The sequence below is a fragment of the Lutra lutra genome, chromosome 10, assembly GCF_902655055.1.
Source record: "Lutra lutra chromosome 10, mLutLut1.2, whole genome shotgun sequence".
Lineage (NCBI taxonomy): Eukaryota > Metazoa > Chordata > Mammalia > Carnivora > Mustelidae > Lutra > Lutra lutra.
This window is the reverse complement of record NC_062287.1, coordinates 66024802-66044800: the sequence shown is the minus strand read 5'-3', so window position 1 is coordinate 66044800 and position 19999 is coordinate 66024802. Positions and strand designations below refer to the sequence as shown.

The following is a 19999-nucleotide window of genomic DNA, read 5'->3' as shown; positions in this document are numbered from 1 at the left end:
CTTTAAGCTCAAGCACTCCACAAATATGAAAGCCTAACAGAATTTCATAGTGATGAAAACTAATCCCCATGGAGTTTTTCTCTTTCTTTCCAAAATGTCTTTTAACCTTTCTGAAACTCAATTTCTCCCATGAGAAAGAATGTAAAACAAGCAAATATTAAACCCTCCTATCTTCTGGGTACTTACTGATATACTAGGCATGTTAGTGCCAAGTACGGTATTTAGTACCCTTCATACTGGATCCTCATACAGTTCTGTGAATTTAAGGTACATGAGCCCCATTTTATAAATGGGGAAACTGGCTCAGAGAGGATGTCCTTTGCCCAAGGCATGTGATTAGGGTTGGAACTAGGATTCATATCTCTGTCTGGACACCAAAGACTGGCCTTAACATTATATGATTATAAGTTTCCGAAGAGACAGTATCACACGAGATAGCACAGAACTCCACAACAGGGTCAGAATGGTTAAGAAAACATTTGTTCAACAAGGAACACAATATAGAAATATCTTGAATGATAAACTATTACCATCTGAACAGCACTGATATACTGCTTCTGTTCCACGTAGATGTGTGCTAGGTTCAACCACACATCACTGATATCTGCTGTTGCTTCTCTTACTTGGGCAAATACATCACGAGCTTCACGAAAATATCCTTTGTGGGCCAAAACAGCTCCTAAAATTATAAAAAGGCTCAACATTTAAGAATTTTCTAATTGGAGCCAGAAAAACAACTGAAGGTCCTGTTTTAAAATAACTACATTTATTACATTTAGGGAGAAATTATGATCTATAAACATTCCTTGAAAGCACTTATTTCACAGATCACTACAGATCCCCAGGTCTTATAATCACCTATGCCATTAGCAGCATACAGATTCTTTGCATCATTTCTGAGTACTTGTTTATAGATGGCCAGAGCACGATCTTGATGACGCTTTTCCTACAAAAAGAAATAAACATTATAAAACAAAATTCAAACAGGAATCAAGTGTCAGTTTTGTTTTAAAGGGATGAAACAGGGAAAAAAAATGAAGAGACAAAAAGAAATTACCTTTTCCCGATCTCTGGTGGGCTGATGCAAAGTCTGGAGCCAGACGTTGCCAAGAGCCAGCATAGAATAAGTATCACTCTGTGTAGATGGTTGTTTTAATATCCTCTCAAATTTCTTCTGTCCTGGACCCCATTCTTGTTTTGCTAAATGAAGATTACCAATCAAAGACCAAGCATCTGGATGGTCCTAAAACACAGATGTGTAAAGAATCAAAATCTGTAATTTGAATTCAGAGACATCAATCACCTTTCCATGACAGCTGATTACTGAAGAGGTTTACAAGCTACATTTACAAAATTGAGAATGGAGATGGACTAATGAATTGTAAAATCAATCTAGTGTGTAATTATCAGCATGAGAAATGCAACAGAATGGAATATAGGAAGGTCATCAGTGTACAGCACATGGCAACAGCATAAAAAGACTTAGAAAACTTACATTTCAGTTGTTTCTATGCACACATGTGTACTAGGCTATGATGTAAAGGCTATTTCTGTGGGCTACAATCAAAAAGTTTAGATGACTTCTACTCTCTAGTAGCTTTAGCAAGTAAAAATAAAACAGAGAGATGTCAAGATATTAGAAATAATAGACATTAAAATGTAAAATTGATTTACTAGGGAAAAAAAGGTGAGAAAATTGTTTTTCAAACCTAGGAGTTAATACTACCAACCTGATTAATTTGAAGAGCTTCCTTAAACCAATCTGAAGCCTCATAAAAATTTCCTTTATCTCTAGCCATGGCTCCTAGGCGCAGATAGCCTGAAAATATACATTTAAAAGTTTTTACATTTAAAATATTAGCTATTTTAAAGCCTCGGTCTTCAGCTCAGGTTATGATCTCAGGGTTCTGGGATTGAGCCCCATATGGGGAGCCTGCTTTCCCCTCTCTCACTGCCTGCCTCTCTGCCTACTTGTGATCTCTCAATCTCTCTCTGTCAAATAAATAAAATCTTAAAAAAATATATTAGCTATAAAATATCATTAAAGTCACACTTTTGAAATGATTTTGTTAATACATTCATACAATGAACAGAAATCCTACAGATGAAAAAATATTGAGCACCAATAAAATTAATAATCTAACAAGTTAAGGAGCAACTCTGTGACCATCAAGTCTCACTGTTTGAAATCTCAGATTTATCTCTGCCACTCTATTCCTAATCTAGCACCCTACTCCAAGTCCCGATCTACACCAAAGTTATTTAAAAAGCTTGGAGCACTTTTTTTTCTAGTTAGTCTCTGATGCATGGCACTGTCACTTTTTCTTAAAAAGCTGCTTGTCATATGGCAAAACAGCAAAAGCATGGACTACCAGGGATTACTAGTTAGAAAATCTGGGCTCTAACTGTGGGCTACCACTTAAAGAACAGTAAGAAAGTGTCACACAAATGTAAGTTGTCACTTTCTCCAGAAAATGTCAATGTCCTCAGGACAACTAGCAATGGTTTACTATTGCCTATCAAACCAATTCAAGTTCAGCCTGGCTTTCAATTAAAATCTTACTTGTTTTAAATCACTTTTGCATCCATAACAGCATGATCAGGGCCAAGTTAATAGCTCCTGATTTAACCAGAGTCAAAATATCATAACTTTAGGTGCTTTTAAGGGAAGTAGAGTATTATAAATTATTTTTAATTTAAAACTTTCCAAATTTTACAATGTCTAGTGTGTAAAAACTCAAGGTAGGATATTTTAATAATAATTATTTCGAAGTAAAATAGTGTTCATTCTTAATAGTACAAACATTGCAAAAATGTTAATACGAAATCAGAGCAGGAGTATCATAAAGGTACATCCATCACCAAGTAAGTCAAGGAGTTGTTCAAACTGTAATAAAGGTAGTTGACCCACTAAGGATGGCCTACCCTATGAAATATGTAGTTCAACTGGTTTTTAGTTATTTCTTTTAGTTTCTAGCATAAATTTAAGTGAAGCTTCATTGTTCTGTTTTATTTTTTTAAGGCCATAAATTTGCCTTGAAGGAAAAGGGGATGTTATAACCTTCACATTTTTTTACTATTGGTTCTGAGAAAGATTTTTTTCAGGCTGAATTTTTGCAGCTGTTGTGGGAATTTTAATTTATAAAAACAGTTTACAGTTCTTCGGGCACGTGGGTGGCTCAACTGGTTAAGCATCTGCCTTCAGCTCAGGTCATGATCCCAGGGTCCTATGATTAAGCAAGCCCTAAGGAGGGAGCCTGTTTCTCCTTCTTCCCCTGTCTGCCACTCCCCCTGCTTGTGCTCTCTGTCAAATGAATAAATTTAATCTTAAAAAAAAAAAAAAAAAAGCAGAAGTTTACAATTCTTACAGTCAACATAATTAGGATGTTCCCGTAAGATGTTTTTATATAGTTTTTCTGCTTCATGGAATTCACACATTGCCTCATACAGCCTGGCTAAATTATACGATGTTGTAACAGAAATGGCATTATAATAATGTTCATCGTGCTCAGCTTCTGCCTTTGCGCGATCCAATGAGGCCAAAAAATATTTCTATAAGAAAAGAAAATTACATGTTAAAAGACAGTTGATACATCTCAAAAGTGTGCATTCAACTTGACAGTATGTAAGAAGGGAGTTATTTCCAGTTTCCTACCTTTGCCTCCCCTAGATTTCCAAGTCTAAAATGGAGGGCACCCACATTATTCAGAATTTCTGGGGGCACATCAGCCTGCACTTTCTCCTGAAGGATCCGTGTAGCTGTTCCATAGGCTGAAAGGGCACCCTGTATTATCATGGTGGAGACAAAAAGGTGTAAGTGAAAATGAAAGGGAGAAACACTACACCATGCTTTCAAAAAACACATTTGTAGGAGACGAAAAACACTGCTAAAATACCTGTATATCAGTCTGTTCTAAGATTTGTGCCAATTCAATCCAAGCTTCAACGTCATCAGGATACTGTTCTGTGACCTTCTTCAAATGGCCCTGGGATAAAAAGAGATCACTAAGCTGAAGTAGGATTAATTCAGCAACTATAGGCTGTCAAAGTAAAAAGTGGTAGCTACTCTACCTTGTTTAATACGTCAACTGTTCGTTATTTCAACTGGAACAAGCTCGGCTAACAAAACTGCTTCCACCATATCTCTACTAGCAATAACAAGAATGAGGCATGACAGTCTAGTGATAACTATGAGAAAATAGCTACAATTTTTTAAAAGTACCTTGGCAATATCTCGTTTTTCTTGATCTTCTGAGGCAGCATATAGCGAGCCAAGAATTTTCATAGTTTCATAATTATTAGGATAAGCTTTCAAAACTTTCTCGAAGCACTGAGATGCATTTTCTTTGTCACCTCGATAAATGTACATTTGTCCCAACCCAAAAAATGGCAGCACAAAAGAGGATGAAGCAAACTGTGTGGCTTGATAGTAGTACTGGAAAGCTTGGTCATAATCTTCCTAAAAAATGAAAATTAAACAAGACCAACAGTATGTACAGAAGTTTATCTTCTTTTCCATGTAGAAAAGTTTTTAAAAGACTCGAAACACTATGAAATAACAGAATTAGACATTTAGAGAAGGTTTAAAATGATCTTACCTGAACGTGGAATGATCTAGCCAGCTGATAACAACTTTCTGCTTGCATAGCCTCCACTTCTGTATTATGGAATGCATGGAGAGCCAAGTGTTGGACTTTGCTATAATCCTGAACAATGAGATCCAGAAATCAACTGAGTCAATTCAAACAACTCTAACAATCTCAAACATAAAGCTTCCTCAAATTTCATTTTTAAAATGTGTTCACTGAATTACCAGTAACAGTGCCGTATCCAGAATTACTAATCATTTTTCTCATTCTCCTTGCAGATAAATTCACTTACCTAGAACTTAACATCTAACCATCACATCCATTACTTTATTTAATCCTGCAACAATCCTTTGAGGTATCAGCCCTATTTCTGTGATGAGAAAACCTGAGAGGTTAAGTCTCTTATTACTAGTAAAGGAAGCAGTTACAATTCATTGAGAACTATTATACACTAAGCACTGAGGTAGGTATGATACTTAAAATTCATCAAGCCTCAGTCAAAAACCCTGCAAAGAATATCATTATTACCATTTTATTGATGGGGAAATGGAGGCTTAAAGAAATAAAGTGTGTTGCCTAAAGTGGAAAAGCTAGAATCTGGATTTTTTTCTGACTCCAAGGAAATGTTCTAACACACAAGGGTAGCAAGCTTAAGTGACTGGATTTGAATTCAGCTGTCTTCGAATGCATGGGTCATGACTTTCCCATTAGATCTGACTTAATTTGAATTATAGAGCTAATCTAACAGTCTCGAAGTCAGAGTTCATACATCAGGGGGTAGGAAACATCTTTCTTGTTTTAATAGGGATATGTTTTATCCCTATGAGAAAATAGCTAGTAATCTGGTCTGGAAGCCTTTGTTAGGTCAACAGTCAGTTTCAACTTTTTTTTTAAAATATTTTTAAATATTTTTTTAAGTATTAGGAATAATAATGTGATTGCTATTTTTAACAGTAACTGTTTTCCATTAGATAAGTATTTAATATGCACACAACATTTAATCTTAACTGCCACTCCTCAAATCCTGTAAAATAGGTTTTATTACTGTTTTACCTAAGTAAATTAAATTTAGGGGAATTATTTGCCCAAAGCCATAAAACAATAAAATGGTGGTACCTGAATTTTGAACCAAGTGATTCAACTCTACACCTGGAATTATGTTGCAAAGCCTTTTAGCTAAATTTATATATTGCTCCCTGGGATGAGGGTAAAGGTCAAATGTTGGGTTTGGAATAGAATTTTTCTATTTTTATTATTCTTTGACTCATGATAATATCTTTTAGGGAATAAAATGATTCCATTTTAAAATTTAAACATAAAATGTATTAGAGATTACATTCCATTTTAAAATCCTTATTCACATCTCTTTGGTTCCCCCTCATGCCCCAATTTTTGTCCCCAGTTCCCTCTGCATTCTAGCTGCTTCTCTTTCTGGTAAAAACCGAGCTCAATTCTCAGTTCTTCTGGAATTCTGTGTTACTTGCTCCAGGAGTCACCATAGCTCCCATCTCTAATCCACCTCACTACTTACTGAAGTGTCTGGGATGTTAGTAATACCTTTTCTTCCTAGCTAAATGATTCTTCTATAGGGGAGACAATGTAGTGTGGTGGGCAGTTAATTAAAATACTACATCTCAACTATACTACCTGCTAACTGAGTGAATTTTGTCAAGTGATGTTACTTAACTTTGCTGAATCTCAATTTTCTTATCCATAGAAAGGGAAATAGAAATAAGCTGCCTACCTCCTTAGGGCTGCCCTAATGATGACAGATGAAGAAAACATATGTAAGCATGCTCTAAACCTTTAGGACATATATTCAGTGCAAGATAACTTCATGGTGCTGATCACATAACAGGTATTCAGTAACACTAACAGATTGGCTTGATTTATATACTTCATGTACACAATCTAAAAGGTTTTGAACATGTTAAAAAGTAAGGCTTTGGGTGCCTGGGTGGCTCAGTTGGTTAAGCATCTGCCCTTGGTTCAGGTCATGATCCTGGAGTCCCAAGATGGAGTCCCACATCAGGCTTCCCACTCAGCGGAAAGTCTGCTTCTTCCTCTGACCCTCCCCCGTCTTGTGCTTTCTCTCTCTCAGGTTCTCTCTCTCAAATAAATGAATAAAATCTTAAAAAAAAAAAAAGGCAAGACTTTATCTTCAGCAGTGGAAGGGAGACTAGCATTGAAAATTAAAAACTAGGGGTGCCTGGATGGCTCAGTTGTTAAGTGTCTGCCTTCAGCTCAGGTCATGGGGATAATAATAACTACCTTTGACTATGATCTGACTCTTTTACAAATTCATGGAATGCATTTTTTTCAAGTTTTCTTTATTTAAGTAATCTCTACATCTCACGTGGGGCTTAAGCTCACGACCCTGAGATCAAGTCACATGCTCTTCTGAAGGATCCAGCCAGGTACCCCCACGGGATTCATTTTTAATAATACTTGGTATTTCATAAGTATTGACTGCATATTAATAGCAATAATAACAGTGATATGCTAACTGATACAGTTCTGTAACTTTTACCTAAATTGCTATTAAATTAAAGTTCCTGGTACAATTTAGTATCTGGTTTCCGTATGGCAAGTAACTTTCATACTTACTGTATAAAAACTTTGCCAATGCAATCTTGGATTTAGTATTCAAGAAATCTAAAATACCACTGCTTCTACAGAATTAGTGGCAACTTTAAAAATTACATCTTGATCAATATGCAAAAATAAACAAAAATTTCAATGACTTCTTGGCTGCTTACATAAGTAGGTCCAAACTCCTTATATCACACAAGTACCTCACTATCTGGACCCAATGCATTGTCTAGCATGAGCCCACCACATGCCATGCTTTTACTACACGCTATTACCACATCTGTGCCTTTGCCCTTTCAACTACCCAAAGACCTCCTTCTAAAAACCTAGTTCAAGAGCTTTTCCTTCTTGGTGAAAACCCTTCTTAACCACTTGGTCACTTCCTCTTTCATTTCTTTACCACAGCAAGATAGAGACTTTTATTTCTTTTTTTTTTTTTTTTAATTTATTTGACAGAAATCACAAGTAGGCAGAGAGTCAGGCAGAGAGAGAGGGGGAAGGCAGGCTCCCTGCTGAGCAGAGAGCCCTATGCGGGGCTCGATCCCAGGACCCTGAGATCATGACCTGAGCTGAAAGCAGAGGCTTTAACCCACTGAGCCACCCAGGTGCCCCAAGACTTTTATTTCTATATTTACATTTGTTTACATGTCTGTGTTTTCTACGAAACTGAACTGAGTACAGAAACCACACTTTACTGATCTCTACACCTCTACTGCAGTGTTGGGTACAGAGTATAAAGGGTCAATAAATATTAAATGAGTGAATGAATAAACATACCCATCCCCAATTAACTAATACAAATTTTAATTTGAAAAAACTCTACATTTTCAATGTCTTTCCAAGTTAGAAAAATAAAGTATCAACGGCAGAACAGAAAAACAAATCAGGATTTAAAAGCAAACAACTTTAATAAATTGACTTCTCTTACCTTTTTGAAGAAAAAGTGATTTGCTAAGTGGTTCAATACCATAGGATTGCTAGGATCAATAGTATAGGCTCTGGAAAGAAGCTGGACACCATTTTTGATGGAATCAGCCTAAAAGAAAAACAACAACAACAGGCTCATTACTTAATTAGCATTTTCCAAAGTTTTCTTTATAGTCTGAAGAAATAAGGTTATATAAATCTAAGTTCAGACACCAAAATATAGCTCTTGTTTCAGTTAACCTTCAGCAGGGATTAAAAAAAATTCAAATAGTGAATTAAACACATCTTTTTGATGTGGCAGATGTCTGTGGATTACCCAACAGCCAGTTTACCCCCTTACTCTGTTAATAGAGTCCCGACTGGACTTTGCAGCCTGTGATCTTTTAATTTCAGGAGGGAAAGTTCCCTCTTCCTCTTCTCAAGCCCCAGGGGATGAATGATGATTGATCTAAACCAGTCAAGATAATCTATCCCTTTCTCTCAGGATCAGTCTAAGGCAGTGGTTCTAAATTGGGGGTGATGTCATTTTTCATCATCAAGACAGGGAGGACGTTAGCTGGCAGAGGTCAGGGATGCTGCTAAACATCCTACCAATGGGTAGGATAATTTCCCACAGCAAAAAATTATCCAGCTCCGTAAGTCAACAGAGCTAAGGCTGAGAAACTCTGATATCCCTGTCTAGACAATTATACACAAGAGAAAGCGTGATGGGGATAGAACTGCTCTAAGAGAAATCTGTTTATCCTTTCCCTTTCCTCCTTTTTTTTTTTTTTTTAAGATTTTATTCATTTATTTGAGAGAGAGACAGCGAGAGAGAGCATGAGCAAGGAGAAGGTCAGAGGGAGAAGCAGACTCCCCATGGAGCTGGGAGCCCGATGCGGGACTCGATCCCAGGACTCCAGGACCATGACCCGAGCCGAAGGCAGTCGTCCAACCAACTGAGCCACCCAGGCGTCCCCCCTTTCCTCCTTCTACATAAGGTTGATGAAATAATGTGAGCTTGGAGATATAGCAGCTATCCTGTAACTATGAGGTGACAGACACAAGGAGGAAAATCCACATATTATGAAGGACAGAAAGATGTAAAATTCTGGGTTTGAGGATACTGAGGTGCCAAATCCAAGACCTTAGATGACTGGTTTAGTAGATAATAAAAACCCTCATGTTTAAGTCACAGCAGTAGGCTTTTTGTTACTTGCAATGGAAAGCATTCCAAACTGACGTACATCGTGTAGCTTTTTTTTTTTTTTTAACATTTTATTTATTTATTTGACAGACAGAGATCACAAGTAGGCAGAGACACAGGCAGAGAGAGAGAGAGGAAGCAGGCTCCCTGCTGAGCAGAGAGCCCGATGCGGGGCTCTATCCCAGGACTCTAAGACCATGACCTGAGCCGAAGGCAGAGGCTTTAACCCACTGAGCCACTCAGGCGTCCCATCATACAGCTCCATATCTGAAATTCTGAAATCCAAAAACTTCTTAAAAAACATGTTGTTTGGTAATCTTAGAACAAGCTTACATAGGGGCAAAACTTCACCTGAATTGTGAGGTTATCCTACTAGTGTGAACAGTCACTCATTATTACAGAGAAATGTAAGTTTGCATTTGGGGTGGTGTCCTAATACCTGGGTGTTAATATATTATGCAGTGCAGGCATCATATTACATTTTTTTAAAGACTTTATTTATTTATTTGATAGACAGAGATCACAAGTAGGCAGAGAGGCAAGCAGAGAGAGAGAGGAGGGGAAGAAGGCTCCTCGCTGAGCAGAGAGCCTGATGAGGGGCTCAATCCCAGGACCCTGAGACCGTGACCTGAGCCGAAGGCAGAGGCTTGAACCCAGAGCCACCCAGGCACCCCTCATATTACATTTCTATTCTCTGCAGTCTTGACCTCTAAAACACTCTGGTCTCAAGAGTTTAGATAAGGAATAGTGAGCCTGACAGATAAGTCATGAAAGCCTTTTTTTCATTCATATACCTCTTTATTGTTGAGTTCTAGTACAGCCAGTCCAACCAATGCTCCCACACATTTGGAATTGAGTTCAAGGGCTCTGCTGAATGCCAGACGAGCTTTCTCCAGTTTGTTAAGTTTCACAAAGCAATGGCCCATTCCTAAACGAACTTCCGCTAAAAAAAATAGTCCATCTGTCAAACTAGAGCAATTTTAGGGTTTGATTAAACAAAATGCTTTAACATTCTCTATGAGTTGCAAAATCTCAAAATTAACCTCAGTATTACTACACTATAAAATCTTTTGGTGTATCACAAATTTGGTTTCAGTGGATAGTATACTATACTGTCCATCCCCTTTCTCGCCATAAACAGAATACCTACAATACTGGTATTTTTCTTGCACTCCTGGCTATACTGTACCTTCAGTACCTAATTTTCAAAAAGCAATTTAAAAATATATATATTTCTTTTTTTATTTAACAGACAGAAATCACAAGTAGGCAGAGAGGCAGGCAGTGAGAAAGAGAGGGAAGCAGGCTCCCCACTGAGCAAAGAGCCTGATGCGGGGCTTGATCCCAGGACCGTGGAATCATAAGACAGCAAAAAGTTTCACGAAGGCCTTCAATACTGTGACTGACTACATGTACAAACTGTCATTCCCTTCAGAGCTGTGCTTATTATACATGCTATCCAATTTCAAGGCCATGTCAAAACTCCACCATGTTCCCATGAAGGGCCAACCTCCCCACTGGACACTGGATTTTACCCCTTCTCATCTATTTAAGGACACTGCTCCAGCAACTCTCACCTATTTTTCCTGCATTATCAAATTCTCTCTATGTATACATGATTCTCATCCACATACATTCTCCCATCTAAAAAAAAATCCTCTCCATTCCATTTTCCTCTCCAATTGTCAATCCACTCCTATTCTTCCCTTGATAGCAAAACTCCTCGAAAGATCTATCTATAGTTGCTGCCTAACTTTCCTCTTCCATTTTCTCTTAAGTGTATCCACCAAGCATCTCATCCCCACCATTCCAATAAAACTGCTTTTATCAAGGTCACTAATGATTACTATACTGCTGAAGTCAATGATAAGTTCTGGGTTCCTATTTTACTTGACCTAACAATGGAATGTGACAGTGTCTGACCCTGTCCTAGAAACATTTTTACATTTTACTTCAAGGACATTTGCCTTTACTCTCTTTTCCTCTTACTTCTCAGGCTCCTTTGTTGGTTCTTCTTCATTTCCCTAACCTCTACAATGTCACAGTGCCCTAGAAGACCATCCCTGAACCTCTTTTCTATCTCTACTCACCTGGTGACCTCATAGTCTCATGGCTTTATATACCATCTATATGTTGATGATCTCCAAATTAATTACTTCAACTCAGACCTCTTTCCTGAACAACAGCTCTCCTGACCTCAAGTGTAGGTCTAAAAGGTATTTTAAAATTTTCATGTCTAAAACTAATTCATCTTGGAACTGTATTTTCCAAACGTGCTAAAATGTAACTCTACTCTTACAAGAAGTTACTTTTGATTTCTCCTTTGTCTCATACATCACATCTACTCCATCAGTTCTTCCTTCAAAATATACAGAGATTCCAATCACTTGTACCTCTATTATTACCATCCTAATGCTAGCCACAATAATCTCTGACCTACATGAATGCAACAGGCTTCTACCCGGTCTCCCAATTTCTATACTTGCACCCCACCCCACTCTAGTCTCAACCCAGAGGCCCAAGTGATCCTTTTAAAAGTAAGTCAGATCATTACTTACTCCTTTGCCCAAAGCCCTCAAATTGCTTCCTATGTCTATCAGAGTAAATGCCCAAGTCTTTTTAATAATCTATGATGCCTGACATGATTGGTCCCTGGTTCTATCTTTGACCCAGTTCTTACTGCTTTTACTCCTTACCTTCTCTCTCCACTCCAGATACACTAGATTCTTCATTATTCTTCAAACTTGCAAGACCCACTCTTTCCTCAGGACCTTTGTACCTCCTATTCCCTCTCTCTGGGAATAATCTTCTTCCATATATTTACATGTCTATTATTTTAAGGTCTTTACTTAATTGTTACTATTTTCCTCATCATTTCTTTTTTCTTCTTTTTTTGGAGGGGAGGAGGAGCAGAAGAGGAGAGAGAGAATCTTTTTTAAAATATTTTATTTATTTATTTGAGAGAGGGACAGAGCATGAGCAGGGGAAGGGGCAGGGGGAAGAGGGTGAAGCAGGCTCCCCACTGAGTACAGAGCCCAATGCAGGGCTTGATGTCAGGACCCTGAGCTGAAATAAAGAGTCAGATGCTTAAACGACTGAGCCACCCAGACTCCCTAAGAGAATCTTAAGCGGGTTCTTTGCCCAGCACAGAGCCCAATGCAGGACTTGACCTCACAACCCTGAGATCATGACACAAGCCAAAATCAAGAGTCGAATGCTTAACCAACTAAGCCACCCAGGCACTCCCTGGTCAACCTTTCTAAGTAATCTCCTAATTCTTCTCATACACCTTTACTGCTTTACGTTCTTTTTGCTGATATCTTACAGTATATATTTTACTCACTTTCTCTTCTCCACTGTGAAATGAATTCCATGAGGGAAGGGATTCTTTCTTTTTTAAGATTTATTTATTCATTCCAGAGAGAGAGAGCAAGCAGGGGAAGGGATAGAGGGAGAGAGAGAGAATCTCCATCAGACTCCCTGCTAAGCATGGAGCCTGACATGGGGCTCAATTCCATGACCCCAAGATCATGACCTAAGCCAAAACCAAGAGTCTGATGCTCAATCTGCTGAACCACCCAGGCACGCCAAGGCAGAGATTTTTGTCTCTTGGGTTTACTACTGCATTCCTTCAGTCTCGAACAATGTCTGGCACATAGTTGATCTCAATAAGATTTGCTAAATGACTGAGATTTCCAATAGAAAAATAGAAATAAAGCAAATAGAAGAAATAGAATAGTATAGCAAATAAAGAAATAGAAAAATAGTATAAAGCAAAAAGATTATAATATGGTCTAAAAGAGATGCCTGGGTGCCTCAGTTGGTTAAGCTTCTGAATCTTGGTTTCAGTTCAGGTCACAATCTTATGGGTCATGAGACTGAGCCCTGCATCAGGCTCTATACTCAGCAGGGAGTCTGCTTAAAGATTCTCTCCCTCTGTCTCCCACCCCCATTCATGCATGATTGCTTACTCTCTCTCCCTCTCTAAATAAATCTTAAAAAAAATAAGATCTGCTATTCAGCTTTTGGATCAAACATAATATATATTTTTTAATTTCAATTCTGTCATTTCAACAACCTATAGCATCTTCTCACAATAACTTCATAGTCAACTGCCAAATCCTCAATATTTTCAGTTGGGTCATATGCAGCTTAGACTTCAGAAAAAGTTTTTCTCCTACCTGGACATCCTGGGTTGGTACGCAATGCTTTCTTATAGTAAGCAAGAGCTCCTCTGTAATCCTTCTTGTTGAATGAAATGCAAGCTTTACCTATTGTAAAGAATACAAGTCTCATATGTTCTACATGAACTCACCTAAATCAAACACATATCTGAATAAGAAACACTTGAAAACAATGAAAATGATTTCGTATTTAAACTTGTTTTCCATAAAGATATATTAATTTTACCTATAAATAAATAGTCCTGTTAAATAGGATAAAATAATTAAAATAGCTTATAGTTGTCCAAATAGACATTGCTTATTGACTCTTTAGAAGTGGATAACAAATTATTAACTGGTGTGTGTGTATGTGTGTGTGTATTTTAATATTTTGAAGTGACTTTAATGGTAAAGGGAATTCTTTTTTTAATTTAAATTCAATTAATTAACATAGAATGTCTTATTTGTTTCAGGGGTATAGGTCTATGATTGGAACTTCAAAAGAAACAATGATCTATTGCGGATAGCTTCATTTTTATAAAGTAAAGCGCTTCTACATTGCTGTCCAACCCAGTCAATGAAATATACTACAGGCATATGATGGAAGATACAGTTTCCTAAGATGGTTGCCAAAAATGACTTACCAAGAAGGGCTGGAATATTATTTGGAGACTGGTTAAGTACAAAATGAAACTGTGCATCAGCCTGATCCATTTTGTCCCCTTCAAGTAGGCAGAAGCAGGCTCTTCCCAACAAATGATTCTGAAAAAGTGATATATCATCTTAGACTTGACTTTACCAAGGAACAACCACAATTTAACATAAATGTGTAACACTAAAATGAAAACCATAGAGGAAGGAGGTAGAGTATCACACAAATACCTCTATCAGCTATAATGTGTTACAACTATAAGCTATAATGTGTTACAACTATAATGTGCAAACTACCAATGGGCGATTCTTAATTACAAATCAAGAAATTATCCAGAAATTCAAGTCTTCTGTGCCAGAACAATGACAGAAAGAAAAGCTCATTCTTCCACAATAGTGAGAATATGGAAGGAGCCCAGATGTCCATTGACAGATGAATGGATAAAGATGTGGTGTGTGTACACACACACACACACACACAGGAATATTACTCAGCCACCAAAAAGAAGGAAATCTTGCCATCAGCAACAACATGGATGGAACTGGAGGGTATCATGCTAAGTGAAATGAGGAAGACAAACGCCATATGGTTTTACTCATATGTGGAATTTAAGAAACAAAACAGATGAACATAGGGGAAGGGGAGGAAAAATAAGATGAAAACAGAGAGGGAGGCAAATCATAGAGACTTTTAAGGGTGGGTGGGGGGAATGGGGTAATTGGGTGATAGGCATTAACGGCATCACATCACTTGAAGTAATGAGCACTGGGTGTTATATGCAACTGATGAAACACTAAATTCTACCTCTGAAACTAATAATAGAGTATATGTTAATTAAATTGAATTTAAATGAAAAAAAAATTTTAAATATGTTTGAAATTCACCTGGAGATGATGGAATTACAGACTCAACCTGTGAATAAGTTTCATTTATTTATTTATTTATTTATTTATTTAAAGATTAAAATTATTTATTCTTTTGAGAGAGAGTAAAAGCACAGAGGGAGAGTAGGAGGGAGAAGCAGACTCCCCATCGAGCAGAGAGCCCGACATGGGTCTCAATCCCAAGACCCTGAGATCAAGATCCAAGTCAAAGGCAGATAGATGCCTAATAGACCGAGTCACCCAGGTGCCCCACGGATAAGTTTTACATATGCTAAATTTGCCTACATTATATCAACAGTACAACAACCAAAGAAATTCCAATTTTAACAGGGAATTCTTCTTCTTCTGATACTTTTATAATCAACCATGTTATTTTAAGAAAAGTTCTTTCCAAAAAAAAAAAAAAAATCTCTTGCCTATCACACATACATTTTATTCTCATGAGGTATTTCATAAATTCAGAGAAATGTGACTTATTTACCTGATCATACATAATAATTTTATCAGCCATGGTATACAACAGGGTTGCCTGTGTAATAAGATCTTTCTTATTGTCCTTATTCTTTTCCTTCCGAGCCTGTTGAACATAATAGGCCGCCAATGTATCCAAGCAAGTCATCTGGTCTTTTTCATGGTCTCTATAGTCCAAATTGCCATCTATACGTGCTGCTTCCAACAACTTTACAAACTCTTCTGTTTTTCCTTGCTTGTAATATTCCAGCTAAAAGGTAAAGAATCAAATTAGAATTTTTAAAGCATATGCCCATACACAAAGCTGCACAAAAACAGCTACAGCAGCTCCGTTTATAATAGCCCAAAACTAGAAACAACTCAATTGTTGATCAACAGGTGAATGGACAAACAAGCTGTAGTATATCTGTACAATGGCTGTTGCTCAGGAGAAAAAAGAACCACTGATACATGCTACAACGTGAATAAGTCTCAAGATAATTATGCTGAGTGAGAGAAGCCAGACCAAAAAGAATACATACTATAATGATTCCATTTGTATAAAAACTTTAGAACATGCAATCTTTAGAAACAAAAAGCAAGGGTTGGCTGAGCACTATGGGGTGTGGGGAAGAGTTTGGAGAAAGGTTTTGGGGATGATGGATTTATTCATTATCTTGATTGTAGTAATGATTTCACAGGTGTGAAATATGCTAAAAATTCTCAAATGGTACATGTCATATGTGTGCAGCTTATAGTAGGTGAATTATTGTAAGAGTTGAATTATTAAAGTTGTTAAAAAAGTGATAATAACCATAAATGTTTCCAAATTACTACTGACCCAGCAACAGGTGATTTCAAACTAAATCAGAGCCCAAGAGAAAAAGCAATAATAAGAGGGATATAGAATTCTAAACAGAAAACTTAGGTTCTGGTTCTAGATCTATGAAAATTATCCATGACTTTGGGCCTGCTGATTAACTTCCCTGGCATCTGTCATTTATTAATACTAAAAGGAAGATCCATCTTTTTTTTTTTTTTTAAGATTTTATTTATCTATTTGACAGACAAAGATCACAAGTAGGCAGAGAGGCAGGTAGAGAGAGGAGGAAGCAGGCTCCCTGAGGAGCAGAGAGCCCAATGCGGGGCTCGATCCCAGGACCGTAGGATCATGACCTGAGCCGAAGGCAGAGGCTTTAACCCACTGAGCCACCCAGGCGCCCCAAGATCCATCTTTTTTACCCACCTACTGTGGGCCATACATTATGGCAGGAGCTTTATATACTTATTTCTAATCATTATGCCAGTAGCTTTATATACTTATTTCTAATCCGCACAATCACCCTCAAAATGAAGGCTAACATCCCCACATTTTATGAGAAAACAGGCTCAGAAGGTAATCATTTGTCAAAGGCCACAGCTAGTTAGCAGCCAAGTAGGAATCTGAAGAAAGGCCTTTCCAGTCCAAAGCCTAGACTCTTTTCTGTTACACTCTAGAGCCCACAATGTTTCATCAATTTTACCACAGGTGCAAATAATCCTTCAATCCTCCATTTTTTCCTTTAAGTGCTGTTAAAAGAGGCATTTATACTAAAGAAAATCTAAATTCCCCTCTGGCTTTAAAAACTGTGTGATAACGTTAACGGCTTGCTCTCCAAAGACCAGGAAAATGTAACACTTCAGAAAGGTACTGTCACTAAAAGTATTTTTCTGTAAAACCTTATCTAAGAAATTATTTACAGTTAGGCTTGAGCACTGGATATAAGCCCAATTGCAGATCAACTTCTCCTTCCAAGAGAGGAGGAGCCTCCTATGTATCTTTAAACAAAAGTGACCTGGAGCACACCTGCTTAAAAAATGATTTTAGTATATGCTATAATGCATTACTAGAATAATTTATTATCAAGTTCTCATAAAAAGAAAACATTAGGTAGGTGGTGCTGGGGAGAGTAAAGGGTGTCAGAATTTTAGGCTGAGGTGATTCTCCTGAGACTTTCCAGTCGGGTTTATATTATGGAAGGGACCAACAGAACAAAAAACAAGCCTGAGATAAAATTCATCCAAAAGGGCTTTTGTGAGTTAGCCTGGAATATAATCACCTTCTAACTGTTTTATTGGAAATGTTTTACTGTTATGGAAAACAATGTTAAGTAATAATGTTTACATGATGGCTCCTTGTTTTTTCTCGGATTGTCCACAAATCATAAGCCAGTCTTCACTGAGTAATTAGTAAATAACCAAACACACAGTATAGACTACTATTTAACTTAAATGAATTTTGCCTTTACCAACATATAGTAATACCAGTGGAACAGTATATCATTTAGGAAACTGGCCTTCTTGTTCTATAAATGGTAATACAATTAACTTCCATACATATGGTACAATTTACTTATCCTGCTCCCAAGCTGGCTACTACTAATCTGAAGACAGAAGCCAAATATTTTTCCCAGTCAATGTATAAAAAATATTTGTCACATTAACACTAACCGCCAAAGCAATCCATATGTGCAGTTGTGTGTGTTCCTGTTTCAAAATACTGATAACTTCATCTCCCTCCGGTAACTGATCGAAGTCGAGTTCAATGACCTAAAACAGAAAATGCAAGTTTTTCTTATTTCTTATTTTTTTCTTATTTCTTATTTCTTCCTTAAATTCACATTTCTTCTTTGCTGCTTTTCGGAATATACATCAATATGGATATACATAGGGTTTGTTTTCACTTGCTATGGGGCTGAGCAAGTATACGTTAAGACATGCTTAAGGCACACATGTCAAATAGGTCATATGAGAATATTAAGGTAAAAGCATAGAGAAGCAAACAAACACTTCTAGCAGTCTTCAAATCACCAGAACGATAAAATGTTACAAAAACTTTGTTAAAAAAAAAAAAAAAGCTTTGTCAAAAAAGTCAAAACAAAACTGTGCCTAGCATATAATCCAGGTGAAGTGCACGTAAGCACCCCTGAGACTGATGCCACAGGCCTGACAACTTAAGAAGCACCATTCTAGAGGCAATGTGAAGTTCCATGCCACTGTACACATTCATCCAGGGAGACAACATTTGTGTGTCACAGGCACTCCTGAATGTGAGCACAAAAAGTAACAGTAGGCAAATGTTCTGGAATTCGATAGTGGTGATGGTTACACAACTTTACAACAATACTGCTAAAAATCACTGGATTTTATGCTAGGTCAATGATATCTCAATGTTGTGTCTTAAGTGAACAAAAATAAGAGTACGCGATTATACTGGATCTAGACGACATCAATGCTGAGGGCTTAACTGAGACAAGCCACAGGCTATCCATGATGAGGTGTGGGGAAGGGAGAAGGTGAGTTCTATCAGCACACCCTGGCGGCTGTATCTCGGGGTCTCCTATTTTGCCGATGCAGCTGTGTGTGGGGGACACAGAGCATCACGACAGACTCGAGTTTCTAAGGGATAAAGGGTGACATCCTATGTATTCCTCAGGGAAAGATAGTTTGAGCAGCAGAGACCACGGTGACATCAGCGCCCACCTCTTTTATCTGTGAAGCGCCTTACAATTTATCCGCACTCTCGCACCCCTGCGCCGACAATTAGGAAGAGAGCAGAGTACTGCCACATACGAACAGGTAGGAAAGGAACTTTCAAGAACTCCTCGAGGTGTCCCCGAGGCTGCGGGGACGTGATGTGGTCAGCCTGAAAAGGTGCAGGGGCAGGGGGTGATTGGGGCTTCCTTCGGTCGGGGATTTCGACCTGGGCTCCCGGGGGAAAAGGTGCTCTCGCTTCAGAGGCGAAGTCGAAAGAAGGGGAAAGGAGGGGATCATCCAAGTTCATGGCCCCCGCCCTCCCCCATACTCGATACTTACCTCGTCAGTGTCCCGGAGGGGAATCTCGATGGAACCCCGGGACATGATGAGCTCAGAAGGCGAGCGGGCGTCTCGCCCCTCCGCTCCACAGCTGGTACTCCTGGCTTCTGGCTCTTCCAGAGGCTAGCGGCGGCCCGGACTCAGGTCGTGACTGCCGCCCCGCGGCGCCGCCGGAGCTTGGGCTTCTCCTTCCCGTCAGCCGCTTAAACAACGAACAGCAGACGGCGTCCGGCCACTTCCGGCAGCCCCGCCCCCTGCCCCGGAAGCATTCCCCGCGGGAGGGCCTGTCAGACTACCGGCTCATTCTGCGGCTTTGGCGTTTCCTTGACTGTGGAACGACGATGTCGACGTTTTCTTTAGCGTGGGTCTGCGACTTCTGAATCAGACCCGCACTGGCGCAGCCTGAATCAAAGCACTGAAAGCCTAGCCTCCCGGCCCCGCAGTGGGCGAGACGACGAGTGGGGCGCGGGTTCAGGGCCTGGCCAAGGACTGACGTGGGACCTCCGGCCAATTCTGGCAGTTGTGTCGGCGCCGGACTCCGCCTCCGCGCCCCGGACTTGGCGGATCTTTTTTTCTCCTCAAGATTGCTGTGAATAGGGGCACCTGGGTGTCTCAGTGGGTTAAAACCTCTGCCTTCGGCTCAGGTCATGATCCCAGGGTCCAGGGATCAAGCCCCACATCGGGCTCTCTGCTCCGTGGGG

General features: G+C 38.8%; 1 protein-coding gene across 1 annotated transcript in view; it reads right to left on the bottom strand.

Annotated features, from left to right (window-relative positions):
- The window catches only part of CTR9 (CTR9 homolog, Paf1/RNA polymerase II complex component), a 29757-nt gene extending 10228 nt beyond the window's left edge, over window positions 1–19529 (bottom strand). The window contains exons 1-16 of the mRNA XM_047692395.1: window positions 19299–19529; window positions 17934–18032; window positions 15475–15714; window positions 14102–14219; window positions 13476–13565; window positions 10089–10237; window positions 8110–8217; window positions 4599–4706; window positions 4223–4459; window positions 3897–3986; window positions 3656–3784; window positions 3369–3552; window positions 1731–1819; window positions 1058–1243; window positions 859–946; window positions 531–679 (exon numbers count right to left, since the gene is read on the bottom strand). Of these exons, the coding sequence (XP_047548351.1) occupies window positions 531–679; window positions 859–946; window positions 1058–1243; window positions 1731–1819; window positions 3369–3552; window positions 3656–3784; window positions 3897–3986; window positions 4223–4459; window positions 4599–4706; window positions 8110–8217; window positions 10089–10237; window positions 13476–13565; window positions 14102–14219; window positions 15475–15714; window positions 17934–18032; window positions 19299–19343 (2109 nt within the window). The 5' untranslated portion in view covers window positions 19344–19529. The remainder of the gene's footprint in view (window positions 1–530; window positions 680–858; window positions 947–1057; window positions 1244–1730; window positions 1820–3368; window positions 3553–3655; window positions 3785–3896; window positions 3987–4222; window positions 4460–4598; window positions 4707–8109; window positions 8218–10088; window positions 10238–13475; window positions 13566–14101; window positions 14220–15474; window positions 15715–17933; window positions 18033–19298) is intronic.
- Between the last annotated feature and the right edge of the window lie 470 nt (window positions 19530–19999).